Source organism: Geospiza fortis, unplaced genomic scaffold (genome assembly GCF_000277835.1).
Source record: "Geospiza fortis unplaced genomic scaffold, GeoFor_1.0 scaffold166, whole genome shotgun sequence".
NCBI classification, from domain to species: Eukaryota; Metazoa; Chordata; class Aves; order Passeriformes; family Thraupidae; genus Geospiza; species Geospiza fortis.
Window position 1 is genome coordinate 8,577,835 of NW_005054310.1, and position 13,608 is coordinate 8,591,442.

Here is a 13,608-nt window from a genome sequence, read left to right on the forward strand (position 1 = left end):
GCTCCACAGCAGGAGACAGAGTTGCTTGGCTGGTCACGAGTCTCATATTCAATGCAGGAGGCTTGACTTCTCTGGAGTAATAAAAAATCAGTTTACTAATAATTTACTTTTATTTTGCTCCAGGTGTGCAGTCCCAAAAACCTCATGTCCAAGAGCTGCCCAGCTTTTGTTCCATGATAGTTGTAAAAAAACACAATTCTGGAGTTCTGGGTTTGTTGCAGACATCTTTTTGTGAAAATCCTTTTCTTTAGGATTTTCCCTTCTGAGCAGCTGAGGCCTCAGAAACAGAATGTAAACAATGGTTATCTGCTGCTGTGGAATGCAACAGGTGGATCCATGATTGGTCTCAGGTGGATGTTTTAATTCAGTGACCAGTCATGGCAGAGCTGGCTCTCACTCTCTGAGCCAGCTGCTTTTGTTATCATTCTTTCCTATTCTGTTCTTAGCTTAGCTTAGCCTTCTGAGGAACCTTTCCTTCTATTTCTTTTAAGTATAGTTGTAACGTAATATATATATATATCATAAAATAATAAATCAAGCCTTCTGAACATGGCGTCAACATTCTCCTCTCTTCCCTCATCCAAGAACCCTTGTGACCACTGTCACATGGGTTCTGTGATATTTTTGCAGCTTCTGACTCTGGGTAGCTATTAGAGTGGTGTTTATGTTTGCTATCAACTGCCTTTGTTAACCAGAGTTCCTTCAGAAACAAATGCCAGGGAGTCTGCGAGGAGCATCTTAAAAGGTATGTTTTCAACAAGAGGACATGTCTGAAAGTATTATCTACTGGGAATGCTTGGGCAAAAATATTCTTCATAGCACTACTCTGAATGGCTCTCCTGGCAGTTTCTCCTCTTTTACTTGGCTTGTTGCAATGTGCTTTCTTTTCCTCTGTCTTGAAGAATAGCCAGCCTCTTCCCAGGCCATCCAGTTTCAATTCATAGACTCTGTCTAGATCCTTATTGATTAATCATACCCATGGCTCAGAGACTTGCTATTTATATGGAATCAGCAATGTAGAGGGAAGGCTGTAGCAGGGGAGATCACTCCAAAGGAAGGCATTTCACTGTACTAGACGTGTGCCTTGTTAGCAGTTTTTTCCTAAAGGCCTGAGTTAAGTTTCCCTCCTGACTCTACACTTCAAAGAGCTTGCCTGGGGCTCTAAAGAAGCAAGCCGAGACTTAAAATTAAGATCTTTCTTTCAGACAGTGAACTGTGTACTGGGACATCCCATGGAGTTTCTCTTAATGCATATGGAGGAGTCTGAAGGATGGTGGTGAAGTCCTAGAAGGCAGGGGTGTAATAAAGGAAAAAGGAAAAAATAAAGAAGCAGTTATATAGTTGTCAGGAAGGTGAATGTGCATACATGTGCCTATGGTTTGTGGGAGGAATATTCCAAACTGTATTTGATAATATTCTTTAGCTGACAGATTAAGTAAAAATACATTACAGAGCTGCAAGCTGGAATGCAATGTATCAAAAAAATACATTAGAGAATTAAAGAAACTTTAAATTAATGCATTCTATCCACTCATAAAAATAGATAAGGTGAAGAAAAGCAAAATCAAACCAAACATGAAACCAAAAAAATTTAACACAGCATCTAAAACTATGTGTAAAATAAAATGAGCCAACCAGATAATGATCAAGGCAAGCAAGCAAGCAAAAATCTTACAGAGCTTTTAAAAGGTGGAATTTCAAAAATTAAATGCTTTTTATAGATATGTTAAATGTCATCACATATTTGTGTGATGAATGTATACACACATGTAAGTGTTAAAAGGTATTTTCAGTACCTTGTGGTATGTTTTCATGCATATAGTGAGTGCAGAGCTGTACATAAATACCTTTCTGCATAGAAGAGGGATAGTGAGTGACTCACCATTCTGATTATCATCTTTGGAAAGATTTTGCACAATGGGAATCTTTAAATTTGCAGAATTTTCAGAACTTTACCTTGACTTCACTCTCTGGTTTCTATCAGGTCATCATTAAAATCCTGGAGTGCTTCTGTTATTGCAAGTTCATCAGATTGATAGATCTTCAATACAGATATTAAACAAGTGATGTTCTCATTTGCCATCAGGAAAAAAAAATTGGGCTGCTTAATTTGGAAACCATGGCTTTCTCTTTACTCTTCTTTATTTGATAGGATTTATTCGATTTTCATCATAAATTTGGGGGACTGTTGCTTTTCAAAGCATGAAAAATCTTAGCATAGGCTGAATAAGGGGTGCTAAGCATAATTTTTTGAAAAGAAAAGTGAAATAAATCATGAATACTTTGATAATGATACTCTTGTTGACATATTTAAATATGAATTGATCATCTTAAAACTGAGGTCTTTTAACTACAACAAAAGTGGAGAGGGTCTTTTTACAAGAAGATGTAGTGACAGGGGGAGATAGCTTCAAACAGAAAGAGAATAGATTTAGATTAGATATTAGGAAAATATTCTTTACCATGAGGGTGATGAGGCACTGGAACAGGTTGCTCAGAGAAGCTGTGGGTGTCCCATCTGTGGAAATGTTTAAGGATTGGATGGAGCTCTGAGCAACCTGGTCTAGGAGAAGGTGTCTCTGTCCACAGCAGAGAGGTTGGAACTAAATGATCTTTAAGGTCCCTTTCAACCCAGGCCATTTTAAGATTCTATGAAAGTAGCTTCTGGACCTTAATAAATGAAGATCTTAATTGCAGAGGAAAGATCACACATAAGCAGTTAGACGTGTGTTGCGATGGAACTATAATGCAAGGATACAGCTGCACCTTTCTTTGGGGAAATCATATTTCCCCTTCCCTGGGCTTTGGCTGCTGTCTCCATAGAGGCACCTCTAAGTGCTTGAGATACTTTTTAATAAGCACGAGAAGGCTTCAAGCAGGCAGTTCAAAAGTACTGCTGAATACACCTCTCCACCTTGTTGCACTAATCCTGTTCCACAGAAACTTCCACACACAGAATTTTTCTTAAGACACTACTTAGGGTGATGTTGTGCTGGAGGGTCATGCAAATACAGGGAGGCAGAAACACGTTTTTTTTTTTTTTTTTCTGATGTATCCCTGAGAACATGTTAATTTGTCATCTATACAATGTGACCATTTGGGTCAGCTAGAAAGAAAAGAAAATCAATGATGAGAGTCATCTAGGGGAACAGGAAATATATTCCCCATAATTGTGTAAATGACCAGCTTCTGACTCTCTGAGGCTGGGAAGAAAATATGGGGGTTTTTGATTTCTGCCAAAGGCTGAAGGCTGCACTGAGACATGTGCTACTGCTTCTTGCTGAGTCGAGATATTTGGCAGAAGGCCCAAAGAGAGAGTATGAGAGAATAAAAAGTCTTTGTGCCAAATGTTCTTTTGAGTGCCTGAAATCTGGATTAGTCTTTTTTCTCAGTGAAATCATATAATTAGTAATCTCAAGCATCAGCCTGGTAATTTGCAAAATGTCTGCACACTTTAATATATCGTTTGCTTAACATGTTTGATAACAACCTCAGAGATACTGGGGCTTTTGACTTGTAGTATTTATAAACTGCACCTCATCCTGAGTGTTTTTCTACCAGTTCTACACAAACTTTCTCACAGATTGTGTCAGCTCACAGCTGCTGGAGATGTGGGAAGCATCCCATCTGCAAAAAGCAAAGTGGCTCCATTTCTGTCCCATAAAGAAACATGCAGCCTTTGCTGCTGTCATATCATCCTCTCATCCACTGCCTGGCAAATGGGGTGGCTGTGGTGGACCAGCTCCTCGCTGGGCACCTGCAGTGGGAGGTGGGGTAGGACACAGCAGGCAGGCTGCAGTCAGGGAGCCCATCCTGAGGTGAGGACTGGGATAATGTGCAGAAGCTTCTTCGGCTCCTCTTCCAGTGGGTGGACATATGCAGAGCTGGAAACCCCCAAAATGATTGCTGCTTGTGATCTTGTCTCTGAATGCTTTGTGGTTTTGTGAACCTAGAGATTACTCAATTTCAAAATTAAAAAGTTGGTCCTAGGGAGGGCAGCACTCTAGGCTGAGTGGGGTCATATGGAGAAGAGGAAATTATCCTTCAGGCTACCTGAAAATCGGCTGTGTTTTGATTTCCTATTTCTTTGGCTAAAAGTTTGGTATGAAGTAATAATTTGTAGCCATTGCCATAAAAAGGCACTGACTTTTCTGAGAGGGAGGAGGTAAGATTATTTAAGACTGGCTCACTTCTGCCAGAGAACTGACTGAATACAATTAGCCTCAGAAAGGCTAGGAGATGGCTGTGGCCTCTCCAGGTCCAAGAGATCCTACATGAAGTGCTCCATCTGTAGTTTTTGTTTGTGAGAACAGCTGGGACTATGCCAGCTTGCTACTTTATTCCAGTAAGTCTTTTCCTCTCATAGTGGAGCTATCTCAGCAGTCCATTTCAGTGCATAGAATTTGCTATGGGAATATCTGAGGCTAAATCTCCCAGATTCATTAGTGAGCCCTTCTCAGGGGAATGCTTATATTGTAGTTTTTCCTTGATGATTTTCCAAAAGGGAAAATGTCTTCCCGTACAGATGGCTGTAAATGACGGCTGGCAGACAAACTGATGGATGAGATTTTTCGTTGGCACCGTGCAGAAGATTATGCTTGGCAGTGTGACTGTGGCAAACCATTCATTAGTTCAGGTTTTAAAGGCTACTAGAGATGCTGTGTGCATAGCGTTGTCATATGAACTCTGCTCATCCTCCTTCACCCAAGTGGACTAATTGGGTTAATTGAGGGGTAGAGGAGCTGGGCCAGCATCTGCAGAATAAACACTTATCAAGAATGACTCTTGTTGTTTTAAAATGATTCTCTCAGGAGAGAAAAAATCATGTTGAATCCAAGAAGCCTGGGAGGAGCTGCAGTTAGCAGTATTTTCTCTGTGTGTGTTGCCTACAAGTGGCACTGCAAAATATTCCACGCAATCAGCTATGTGTTTTTTAGCAATTCACCTAAGAACTTATCCCAAGAGGCAAGAGATATCAGAGTACAAGAGAAATAAAAAACAGTGCTGTATTTTTAACCAAAATTGATTCTCCACTGGTCTAAGTAGAGTGTACTCTGTCTGGAATTTTCAGTGGCCAAAGTGAACAAGTGATTTTAACAACTGTAGCTGAGGTACAAAGCATGGGAATGTGAATACAGTAAATAGGACCTGTCAATAAGGTGTGCTTGTAGGGTTTTCAGAGATAATTGTATGGGAATATGTAATATATACACTGATGAGGGTTGGGTCTCAGTTGCCTCCTCTCAAAGCTGAACAGGCTCAGCTCCTCCAGCTTCTTCTTGTAAGAGAGATGCTCCAGTTCCTTAATCATCTTTGTATGACCCGCTCCAGGAGCTCTTGCACTGAGGAGCCCAGAGCTGGACACAGCACTCCAGATGTGCCTCAGTGGGGTGGAGTAGAGGGGCACCATCACCACCCTCAGCCTGGCAATGCACCCCAGGATGCCATTGGCCTTCTTGGCCCAAGGAAACGCAGCTGGCTCCTGACAGCTTGTATAGATATGATGTATATAAGTATATAGATACGATGTATATAAATATATATATACGATGTATATAACTGGAGGGAGGCTGTCAAAAGGACAGAGCCCCACTGTGGTCCCTTTCAACCTTACCCATTCTATGATTCTGAGATAGTGTAGAATAGGATAGCACAAAATTAGTATTTTTGTCCTGCTGTTACTATAGTACAACCTCACATGTCATCTGAAAATAAAGCAACACGAATGCCTTTCCTGAGATGCACCACAACTGTGTCATGCCTCATTGTCACCACTGAGGACACAGGAATTACTGCTGTGTCTGTAATTGATTTTTCTGTTCACTGGCCAAACAAGGAAAAAAAAACAGCAAAGAAGAACACCAAGTAAGTTTTTAAAAATTAAAAAAAAGCTTTGTTTTTTCATAATTTTCCCACTTGAAAAATATCATAAGATTTACAAACCCGTTAAAAATGTGCAAAATAAATTTATAAAAAACTCCTTGTGGATACAATTCTCTTTGGTTTTGTTTTATTTAATAATCTTAATTTACCACAGTTTTCACGTCTTGGCTATATATCATCATTTGTTCAATCATTGCAAGAGGTGCTGCATATTCAATCATCAGAATAAATATCTCAGTTGCAAATCCAGATGTCATCTTTATTGGAAAAAAAAATTACTCTGTCATTGGCATTCTGATCCAAAAACCACCTATAAAACCAAAAACATTGAGTTCAAAGGGTTTTGAATTTGATCTTTAGAGGTAATGTTCACTAAGGTTGTTGTTGATGTACATCTATCAGTGCTGCTCTGGGAGTTAGGCGTCTCTTCCCAATGTCTGTGCTGCTAGTTCTCTCTTCAGCCCATGAAATGGAGCTGAAATGGAGTTGTGCTTTGTTTGGTGCTCACAAAAGCAAGCCGAAGCTTGTGTTCCCAAAATCTTGGCTGCTTTTTTCCCCAACTGCACTAATGGCAGGTCAAATCAAAGATTTCATCTCTAACAAAAAGTGTCACATTGCTTGTATTCTCGCATTACAGAACTGCAGTAATGTCAGAACCATTGCTGGTAGAGTAGAAATAAACTACGTTCAAGTTTTTCCCCTAACAGCTCTTACATGGATATTACAGAAAATATTGCAGAATGTTAAAATTAATTGAATGAAGAAATTAGATAGTGTATTTGTTTTCATATATCTTATTCTGACATTTAAAGATCAAGTTAGATGGAAATCCTGACTTGGCAGTGGTTATATAAGATTTTGATTGCTTAGAAATGGCAGCTACCAATACTTATTAAAATATTGAAAAATGCAACAATATTGTGTGAGAGTGTGTGTTTTGTGTGTGTGAAGGACATTTTGCAAGTTCGTTTGTATCCTTCCTCTCTACAGTGACACATTGAGACTGATATGACATGCTGAAATTGCTGAAGTGCAGCAGAAAAATAACCTACATTTGTTTTCCTTGTCAATCAGTATGACCAAAGCAAATAAACTATGTGAACAAGAAAACCCTCTTTCTTTTCTCTGTTCATTTAAGAGTAGGACAGTGATCTAGAGCCTGTTCTGAAAAATAATATATTATAACCACTAATTTTATTTATCTTACCAATAACATCCAATAGCACATTTGTTTGAATATTGTGGTATAGAATAGTGAACTAATCACTTAGGAAAATGGATGAAGTTACTTGACAATATCCTGAAATACTGCCTATTTTTCCTTACAGATGATAATTTAAAAGAGTCATTCCATTATAATCATTAATGTGGATATGCTCTACATGAATAAAAAGTGCATATGTACTTTGAAAGCATATGTACCTACTTTGAAAGACTGGGTTACTGTAGTACTTCATATGGGAAATCTTCCTGATCATACCCAAGATGACAAAAAGTCTAAAGTGTATAAAATATTAGATGCAATGTGGATTGAGACTCATGGCAAAGTGTAATTTCCATTTTTCTATTTATTGTTGATGCTTCTTTTCTCACCTAGAGCACAGACTCAAACAAACAAACAAAGCTTTGCAGATTTTAAATAGTTTTTGTGACCTCCAAAAAATTACCTGAAATAGAATAAAATAATATACATTTATTTCATGTAATATTACAGAGCTGCAGTTCCTGCAAGCTGATAAAGGAACTTGTTTCTGCAGAAGTTAATCAGGTATTTGTGGTTGCCATCTCCTTCCTCTTCCCTTTGGCTGAAAATGCTTCTCACTGGTCTCTGCACCCCATTGTAGGAGCTAAACTGGTAGAGAACTAACCCTAAAAGAAGGGAAATTTTTCTTCCATTCCAAATCCCTGGCTTACCATCTTCATTATCAAATGACAATGTTCATGCAAGCAGGGGATGAAAGAATGCTGGACAAGAGACAAGGGATATCTTCTTTTGCTTCCAGTAGCTCTTAGTCATTAGATGGATTTAACTGTATCACCCAGCTGTGCTGCTGTCTTTGCAGAGAGCATACAATAGAGCCTTTTTGATTTTTTTCCCCTGCTATTTGTATGTGCCTACTGCAACGATTTGGATCCTGAAGATAGAAACATAATAAAGCTGTGACTTCATTTTTTTAATTCTTGGCAACATGATTTCTTTCTCTTTGCTAATGGCCTGTGTATGTGTTGATGCATGATCTGTGCAACTTTCAGGAAAGAAAAGATCCAAATGACTGAGCAGATGGGTGACAGAAATGAACATCAATGTTTAAGTGTTGAGGCTAGGAAAGGTGATCATGATGAATGATGCTATTCAGAAGATTTTCTTGATTTAATGCAAGGTTTGCATTCCTACACTAAATACCTTATATTCATATTTTTGAGTTGAATTACAAAATAGCAATCTAGAGTAGTAACTTCCATTCTTCCCTGGGGTAATCTTCCCACAGAAATAGAGGAGTAAGGGTCATAACTTAGAGCGAGATGCTTTGCCAGTGTAACTAGAATTTTATTCACCTGAAGGAAAGAAATAGAAAGGTTCCTTCCTACCACGAAGGAACAAGAAAAGTTTTATCTAAAATGAAGACTAGTAATTGTTTAGTTTTATTTTTTTCCAGGAACATGATACTGATCACTGAAGTTTCTAGTTCTGATTTGTGAGATAGGTATTGATGATTTCTCTACAAGAAAAAAGTCTATAAAAGTGGCAGGTTAATTACAGCATATGCCATTAATGGGTCAGATAGGGTTATTTCTGTTTTCCAAGCTCCAATCTCATGATACAGTGTTAGATCTTCTGGAACATAATTTATATGTATATTATGTTATGTACAATCATTAGGAAAACTTTGCAACTTGTACACATAGAGACCTCTGAGTCTCTTTCTTCAGTCCCTCTCCACACTGATTGCAGAAAGGACTTGCATTAGCAGCAAATGAAATACTTTTGCAGTGGTTTTGAATAACTAATTTCTGTGGGATTACAGAAATGACATTCAGTTCTTCAAACAATTTCTGCAAAGCAAGCAGCCTACTTTGAAATCTGTGCTAGGGTGAAAAGAAACAAAACCAAAATGTGAATCATCCAAAGTATTATCCTCCTTTTGTGGAATGATCCAGTGGCTTAATGAGGTTAATTTGTTTTAGATTGTGGGGAATTCATTATCTACTGTATAGAAGCTTTAATTTCACATGGACATGACAGATCCTGTACTTGCTGCACTGGAACTTAATTATTTGATAGCATAAGGATCTGAAATCCCTACTTTTCCTCTCAAGGAATTTTCATGGCATTTTCTAGATGGCAAATAGAAACTAGAGGATGATTAGCTAAGATTTCTCAATGTTTGAAATATCTTTGTATATTTTCCTGAGATGTTTTTGCTTTATACCCAGAAAATTTCAAAGCATCTTTATTAAATACAATTGATAGTATGTGGTTATTTTTTGTTCTCTTCCATTTTTCAAATGTATTTTGGCCCTTTGAAATGCTTTTCTTTATTGTACATGAATATGAATGCTTCATTTCATTGCACTCTTTTTTCAGAAGTCTTACAATGCTAATTACTACAAAGGAAGCATTCAAAATTTTTGTCTCTGTGTGAAAATTTCCCTCACAGAATTTTAAAATAGCTCTTTTAACTGGCTTCCATTCCTGATGGCTAATTTTGTACATGGTACTTTGTTTTCCCTTAGTGGTTGTATTATGGTGTTTGTGTAGACAAAGTAAAGCAATATAAAGTTATATGATAAGAGAGTGAGAACACAAATTTTAGATGAGTGATACACAGAATACAAATTAAAACTAGTGTAGTGAAAAAAAGTAAGTGGTTTGAAGTTCTTATCCTACCACTAAATTTACTTTCTTTTGTAGATTCAGTGTCTAGGGTTTTTTATGTACCTTTCATAAAATGAAATTTAGTGAATTTGTGTTAGGATAAGTGGATGTAAGATATGTAATTCCTATCAAAATTAAAGTTAATGTGAGCCTGCAAAAGCTGGGTGTGTTTGTTCTACTATATATTATACATACCTAATAAATCCTGGGATATTTTTCCCTATTCACAAATAAAGAACTTTACAAGTGTTTTATTAAGAAAAAAATGAATGTATTTATTTAAATTGCTTTATTGGCATGTATACCAGTGGAATTGTTTGGAAAAGAATTAAAAGTAATTTTTGGGGCAGCCTGTGCTAGTAGCTGTAAAAATATTTGCTCAATGTCATTAAAGGTATAAAATAACAGAGATTGCAAAGTTCAGGCAGATAGTATGAATTACTTTCCTCATCCTCTACTGAATTAAAAATTATAGTTAAGTGAAGAAAATCAGTGTTTGTGTATAAAGGGATTTTTTTCCTCCTAGATTTTTGATTTAAATGTAACATTTCAGCATATCAAAATATGATGGATCATGGGTCAATTGCTTGCATTGTGTTATATAATTTCAGCTGTAGCACAGCATGATGTGATCGAGTATAATCAAGCTTGACATGGTACAATACATTGAGTGATGACAAAGACCACAGACTGTTCACTGGAATTTGTTATGCTGAAAAATGCATGATTTCCCAATGAAATGTTTAGCAATTTATGTTTTGTTGATGAAGACCCAGAGTGTAACTTCTATCTGTGGGTTTTGCCTCTAGGAAATTCATGAGGTCTATAGCCTACATCAACTTTTGTTCCTTCCTCAGGCTTTTTAGGAGCTGACACTGTGAAATAACAACGGAGTGAATCCAGACATCAGTGTTGGGCTCCTGTTCTTAGGGCTTTTTCCTTGCAGAAGCTCTTGTTTATTGTTTGACATTAGTGATATTAAAGATAGCTCAAGCATTCTGTACACAACCTCTGCATAAAGCACACAAAAAATTAAATAGCAGCAGAATTAAGGGACACATATTGTTTCACATAATTAGTATTCCTGCCCATACAACGCTGTAGGTCAATATCAGCTAAAGTTCAAATTTTTTTCTCTTCTTCTTCTGATGGTAATGAGCTACCCCCAGGAATATCTGGCCTTGTAAAAGCAACTGCTGAAAGTTCAGTTAAAACATTTTCCAAACTCCAGATCCTTTGGTAACTGGCTGCTGAACCTGAAAAGGAGTTTTGGTAGCTCGCCTCTTATCAAATTGGTTCTCTTATTACACTCAGTTAGAGCAGCATGAATGGAAGTGATAGGTACAAATATGGAATAATGAGGATTGTCCTGTTGCCTCCATTGTTTGAAAGATTTGGGTCCCCATGTTCTCAAACTAACTTTGCGGTGCCAGGGAGAAAAATTTAGAGTGTGATTCTTTAGTAGATTTTATTTCTGGATTTTGTTTGAGTGTTTTCCCTGTATCCTGCCAGTTGTTCTCTGCCTGCCTGTAGGAAGGTTTTGGAATACCATGTCAAAGTCTCTTCTGGGCATAAAGTCTGGAGACATGGATTGTGAAAACATATGCATGTATGGGTATTTTAGCATTGATATACTTTCATTTTAAAGTTTCTGCCATAGAGAAAAAGAAAAAATAATACTGGTCGAGGTACACTTAGCTGTTTATGAGAGTCCAGAAATTAATGTAGTTTCTAGATTAGTTTTATGTTTCTGCTTCCCACTTCATTGGTACAGGCCCATATGGAGCCTTGTCCAAGTGTTCTTCTTTAGCCAGTGTTTTCTGCCTGAAATAGTTATACTGTGTTTGGAAAAGAGATCAACTGTCCATTCTAGTGTTAATTACATTGCAACTCTCATTTCATGTGTGGCAGATTGCCTTACAGAACCAAGTTTAATGCATTTCTAATTAAAAAAATCCAAATGAAACAATATGATGTTACTTCTAAAAGATATCAAATTGTTCATCTTCTTATTTTCACAGCTCACCATGTTAAAACTGGGACCTGTGAAGTGGTGGCACTTCACAGATGCTGCAATAAGAATAAGATAGAAGAAAGATCACAGACAGTGAAGTGTTCCTGCTTCCCTGGGCAGGTAGCAGGTACCACCCGGGCAGCTCCTTCTTGTGTTGATGGTGCGACTCCTTCTATTGCTTCCTTTCTTTGTGTTCCTGGGAGTTTTGCTGGCTTAAGGTCATTAATGAGACACACTTCATTACAGTTAACTATTTAAAATAAGTAGAAAAACTTCTCCATTTTGAAGGGAGTGTAGAAGGTGAATGAGAGAAAGATGGGAAAATTAATTATTTGCTATTGCTCTGTGGAAATGCTAAACAAAATTATTATGCCAGAGAAAGAGGACTCTTGAGAGGCTAAATTTGATCTAACTAAAAAGAGGACTTTTGGAATTGTATGAAATTCACTTAATTAAAAATATTTATGCAAAACCTACATAAGCATATAATTTTCATGTACTACAGTATTACATCTTTATATATTTATCTCACTGTAAAGAAACAAGCAAACAAACAGAACACAGTTCTGACATGTTTTAAATCTTTTTAGACCTACACTATTATTCCTATTCACAGTGCAATATTAGCGTCTTACTTAGCAATTCTGGTGTAGGCTCACGTGTTTTATTTGGGAAAATACTAGCTGATTTTTCACATCTCTTTCTCTGAAAGAGTGGCAGGATTCACCCTTTTCATGATCTCTTTAATGTTGATTTGTTGTTGGCTGTCAGAGAAGCTGTAAATATGTCATCATTGGGGAATAAATTTAATCAAGCTATGCTAGGCTGTACTATAGACCAAGCAAAAGAAGAGATTCTACTTAAAACTTTGAAATCTGGCTGAGCAAGATAAAAATGAAGTTGGGAAGAAATGCTGTGAAGAGATTGACTTTGAAGCACATAGCACCTTTTGCAAATTGGAAACCTAATTTCTTCTGAATGTTCTGAAGTGGCTGAAAATCACAGACTGGCTGTCAGTCAACGTGTTTCTCATATTTTCTTGGAAAAAAAAAGAAATGTTACAGCGTAATGACATCTTAAAGCGTCCATTTCCACAAAATACAAATACATTTGTTTTCTTTTGTAGCTTCGATAGTGGAGCAGAAATGGTGGTGCCACATGCAACCATGTCTTGAAGGGGAGGAATGTAAAGTTCTTCCAGATCGTAAGGGATGGAGCTGTTCCTCTGGGAATAAAGTGAAAACAACTAGGGTAGGTATGATACCAACCTGACATGTTACCAACAAGTAAAAAAAAGAAAGGTGCACAGGAAATTGGGTGCACAAAGAAGACCTAAGCTGAGAAGACTAAAGAAGCATGGGAAGAGAGTTATACTGGGATTGGACTTCCTGGTCCCTCACACTTTTCTCAGCATACTTTTCAATTGTTTGAACATAGTAAGCTGTGTACCAGACCTTCTCAGGTAAGCACTGGGGATAGTAGAGTTGATCCCTTCAACTAACAGTAATGATCAAATGCATTATAATCTAATATGTGTTTCTCTCTGAAATCAGTTGCACTGTGTCTGTACACTTTTCTAATCTCTTCATTCAAAGGATATCAAACCAGCGTTTTTTTCAGTTGCATGGAATTACCACATTTCTACATAGAAACCACTGAGCATGGTAAGCATTTGAGGTGTCGTTACAGGATGATCTGGTTCTTTCCCTCTTGTATAACTGCGATTTACTAAAAAATTTTCACAGAGTTTCAGGGAGTTCCTTTTCTCCACTTGACACTTTTCGTATTATTGGTTAAAATTTATATTAACAGGAATATATTTAAAGGTCATATA

The 13,608-nt window shown here is 37.3% G+C and overlaps 1 protein-coding gene across 2 annotated transcripts in view; it reads left to right on the forward strand.

Moving 5' to 3' along the window:
* The window catches only part of TAFA2 (TAFA chemokine like family member 2), a 51,282-nt gene that overhangs the window by 15,051 nt on the left and 22,623 nt on the right, over positions 1-13,608 (forward strand). For both annotated transcript variants that reach the window (XM_031055571.1, XM_005419249.2), the window contains exons 2-3: positions 11,782-11,934; positions 12,901-13,025. In XM_031055571.1, coding sequence (XP_030911431.1) covers positions 11,782-11,934; positions 12,901-13,025 — 278 coding nt within the window. The remainder of the gene's footprint in view (positions 1-11,781; positions 11,935-12,900; positions 13,026-13,608) is intronic.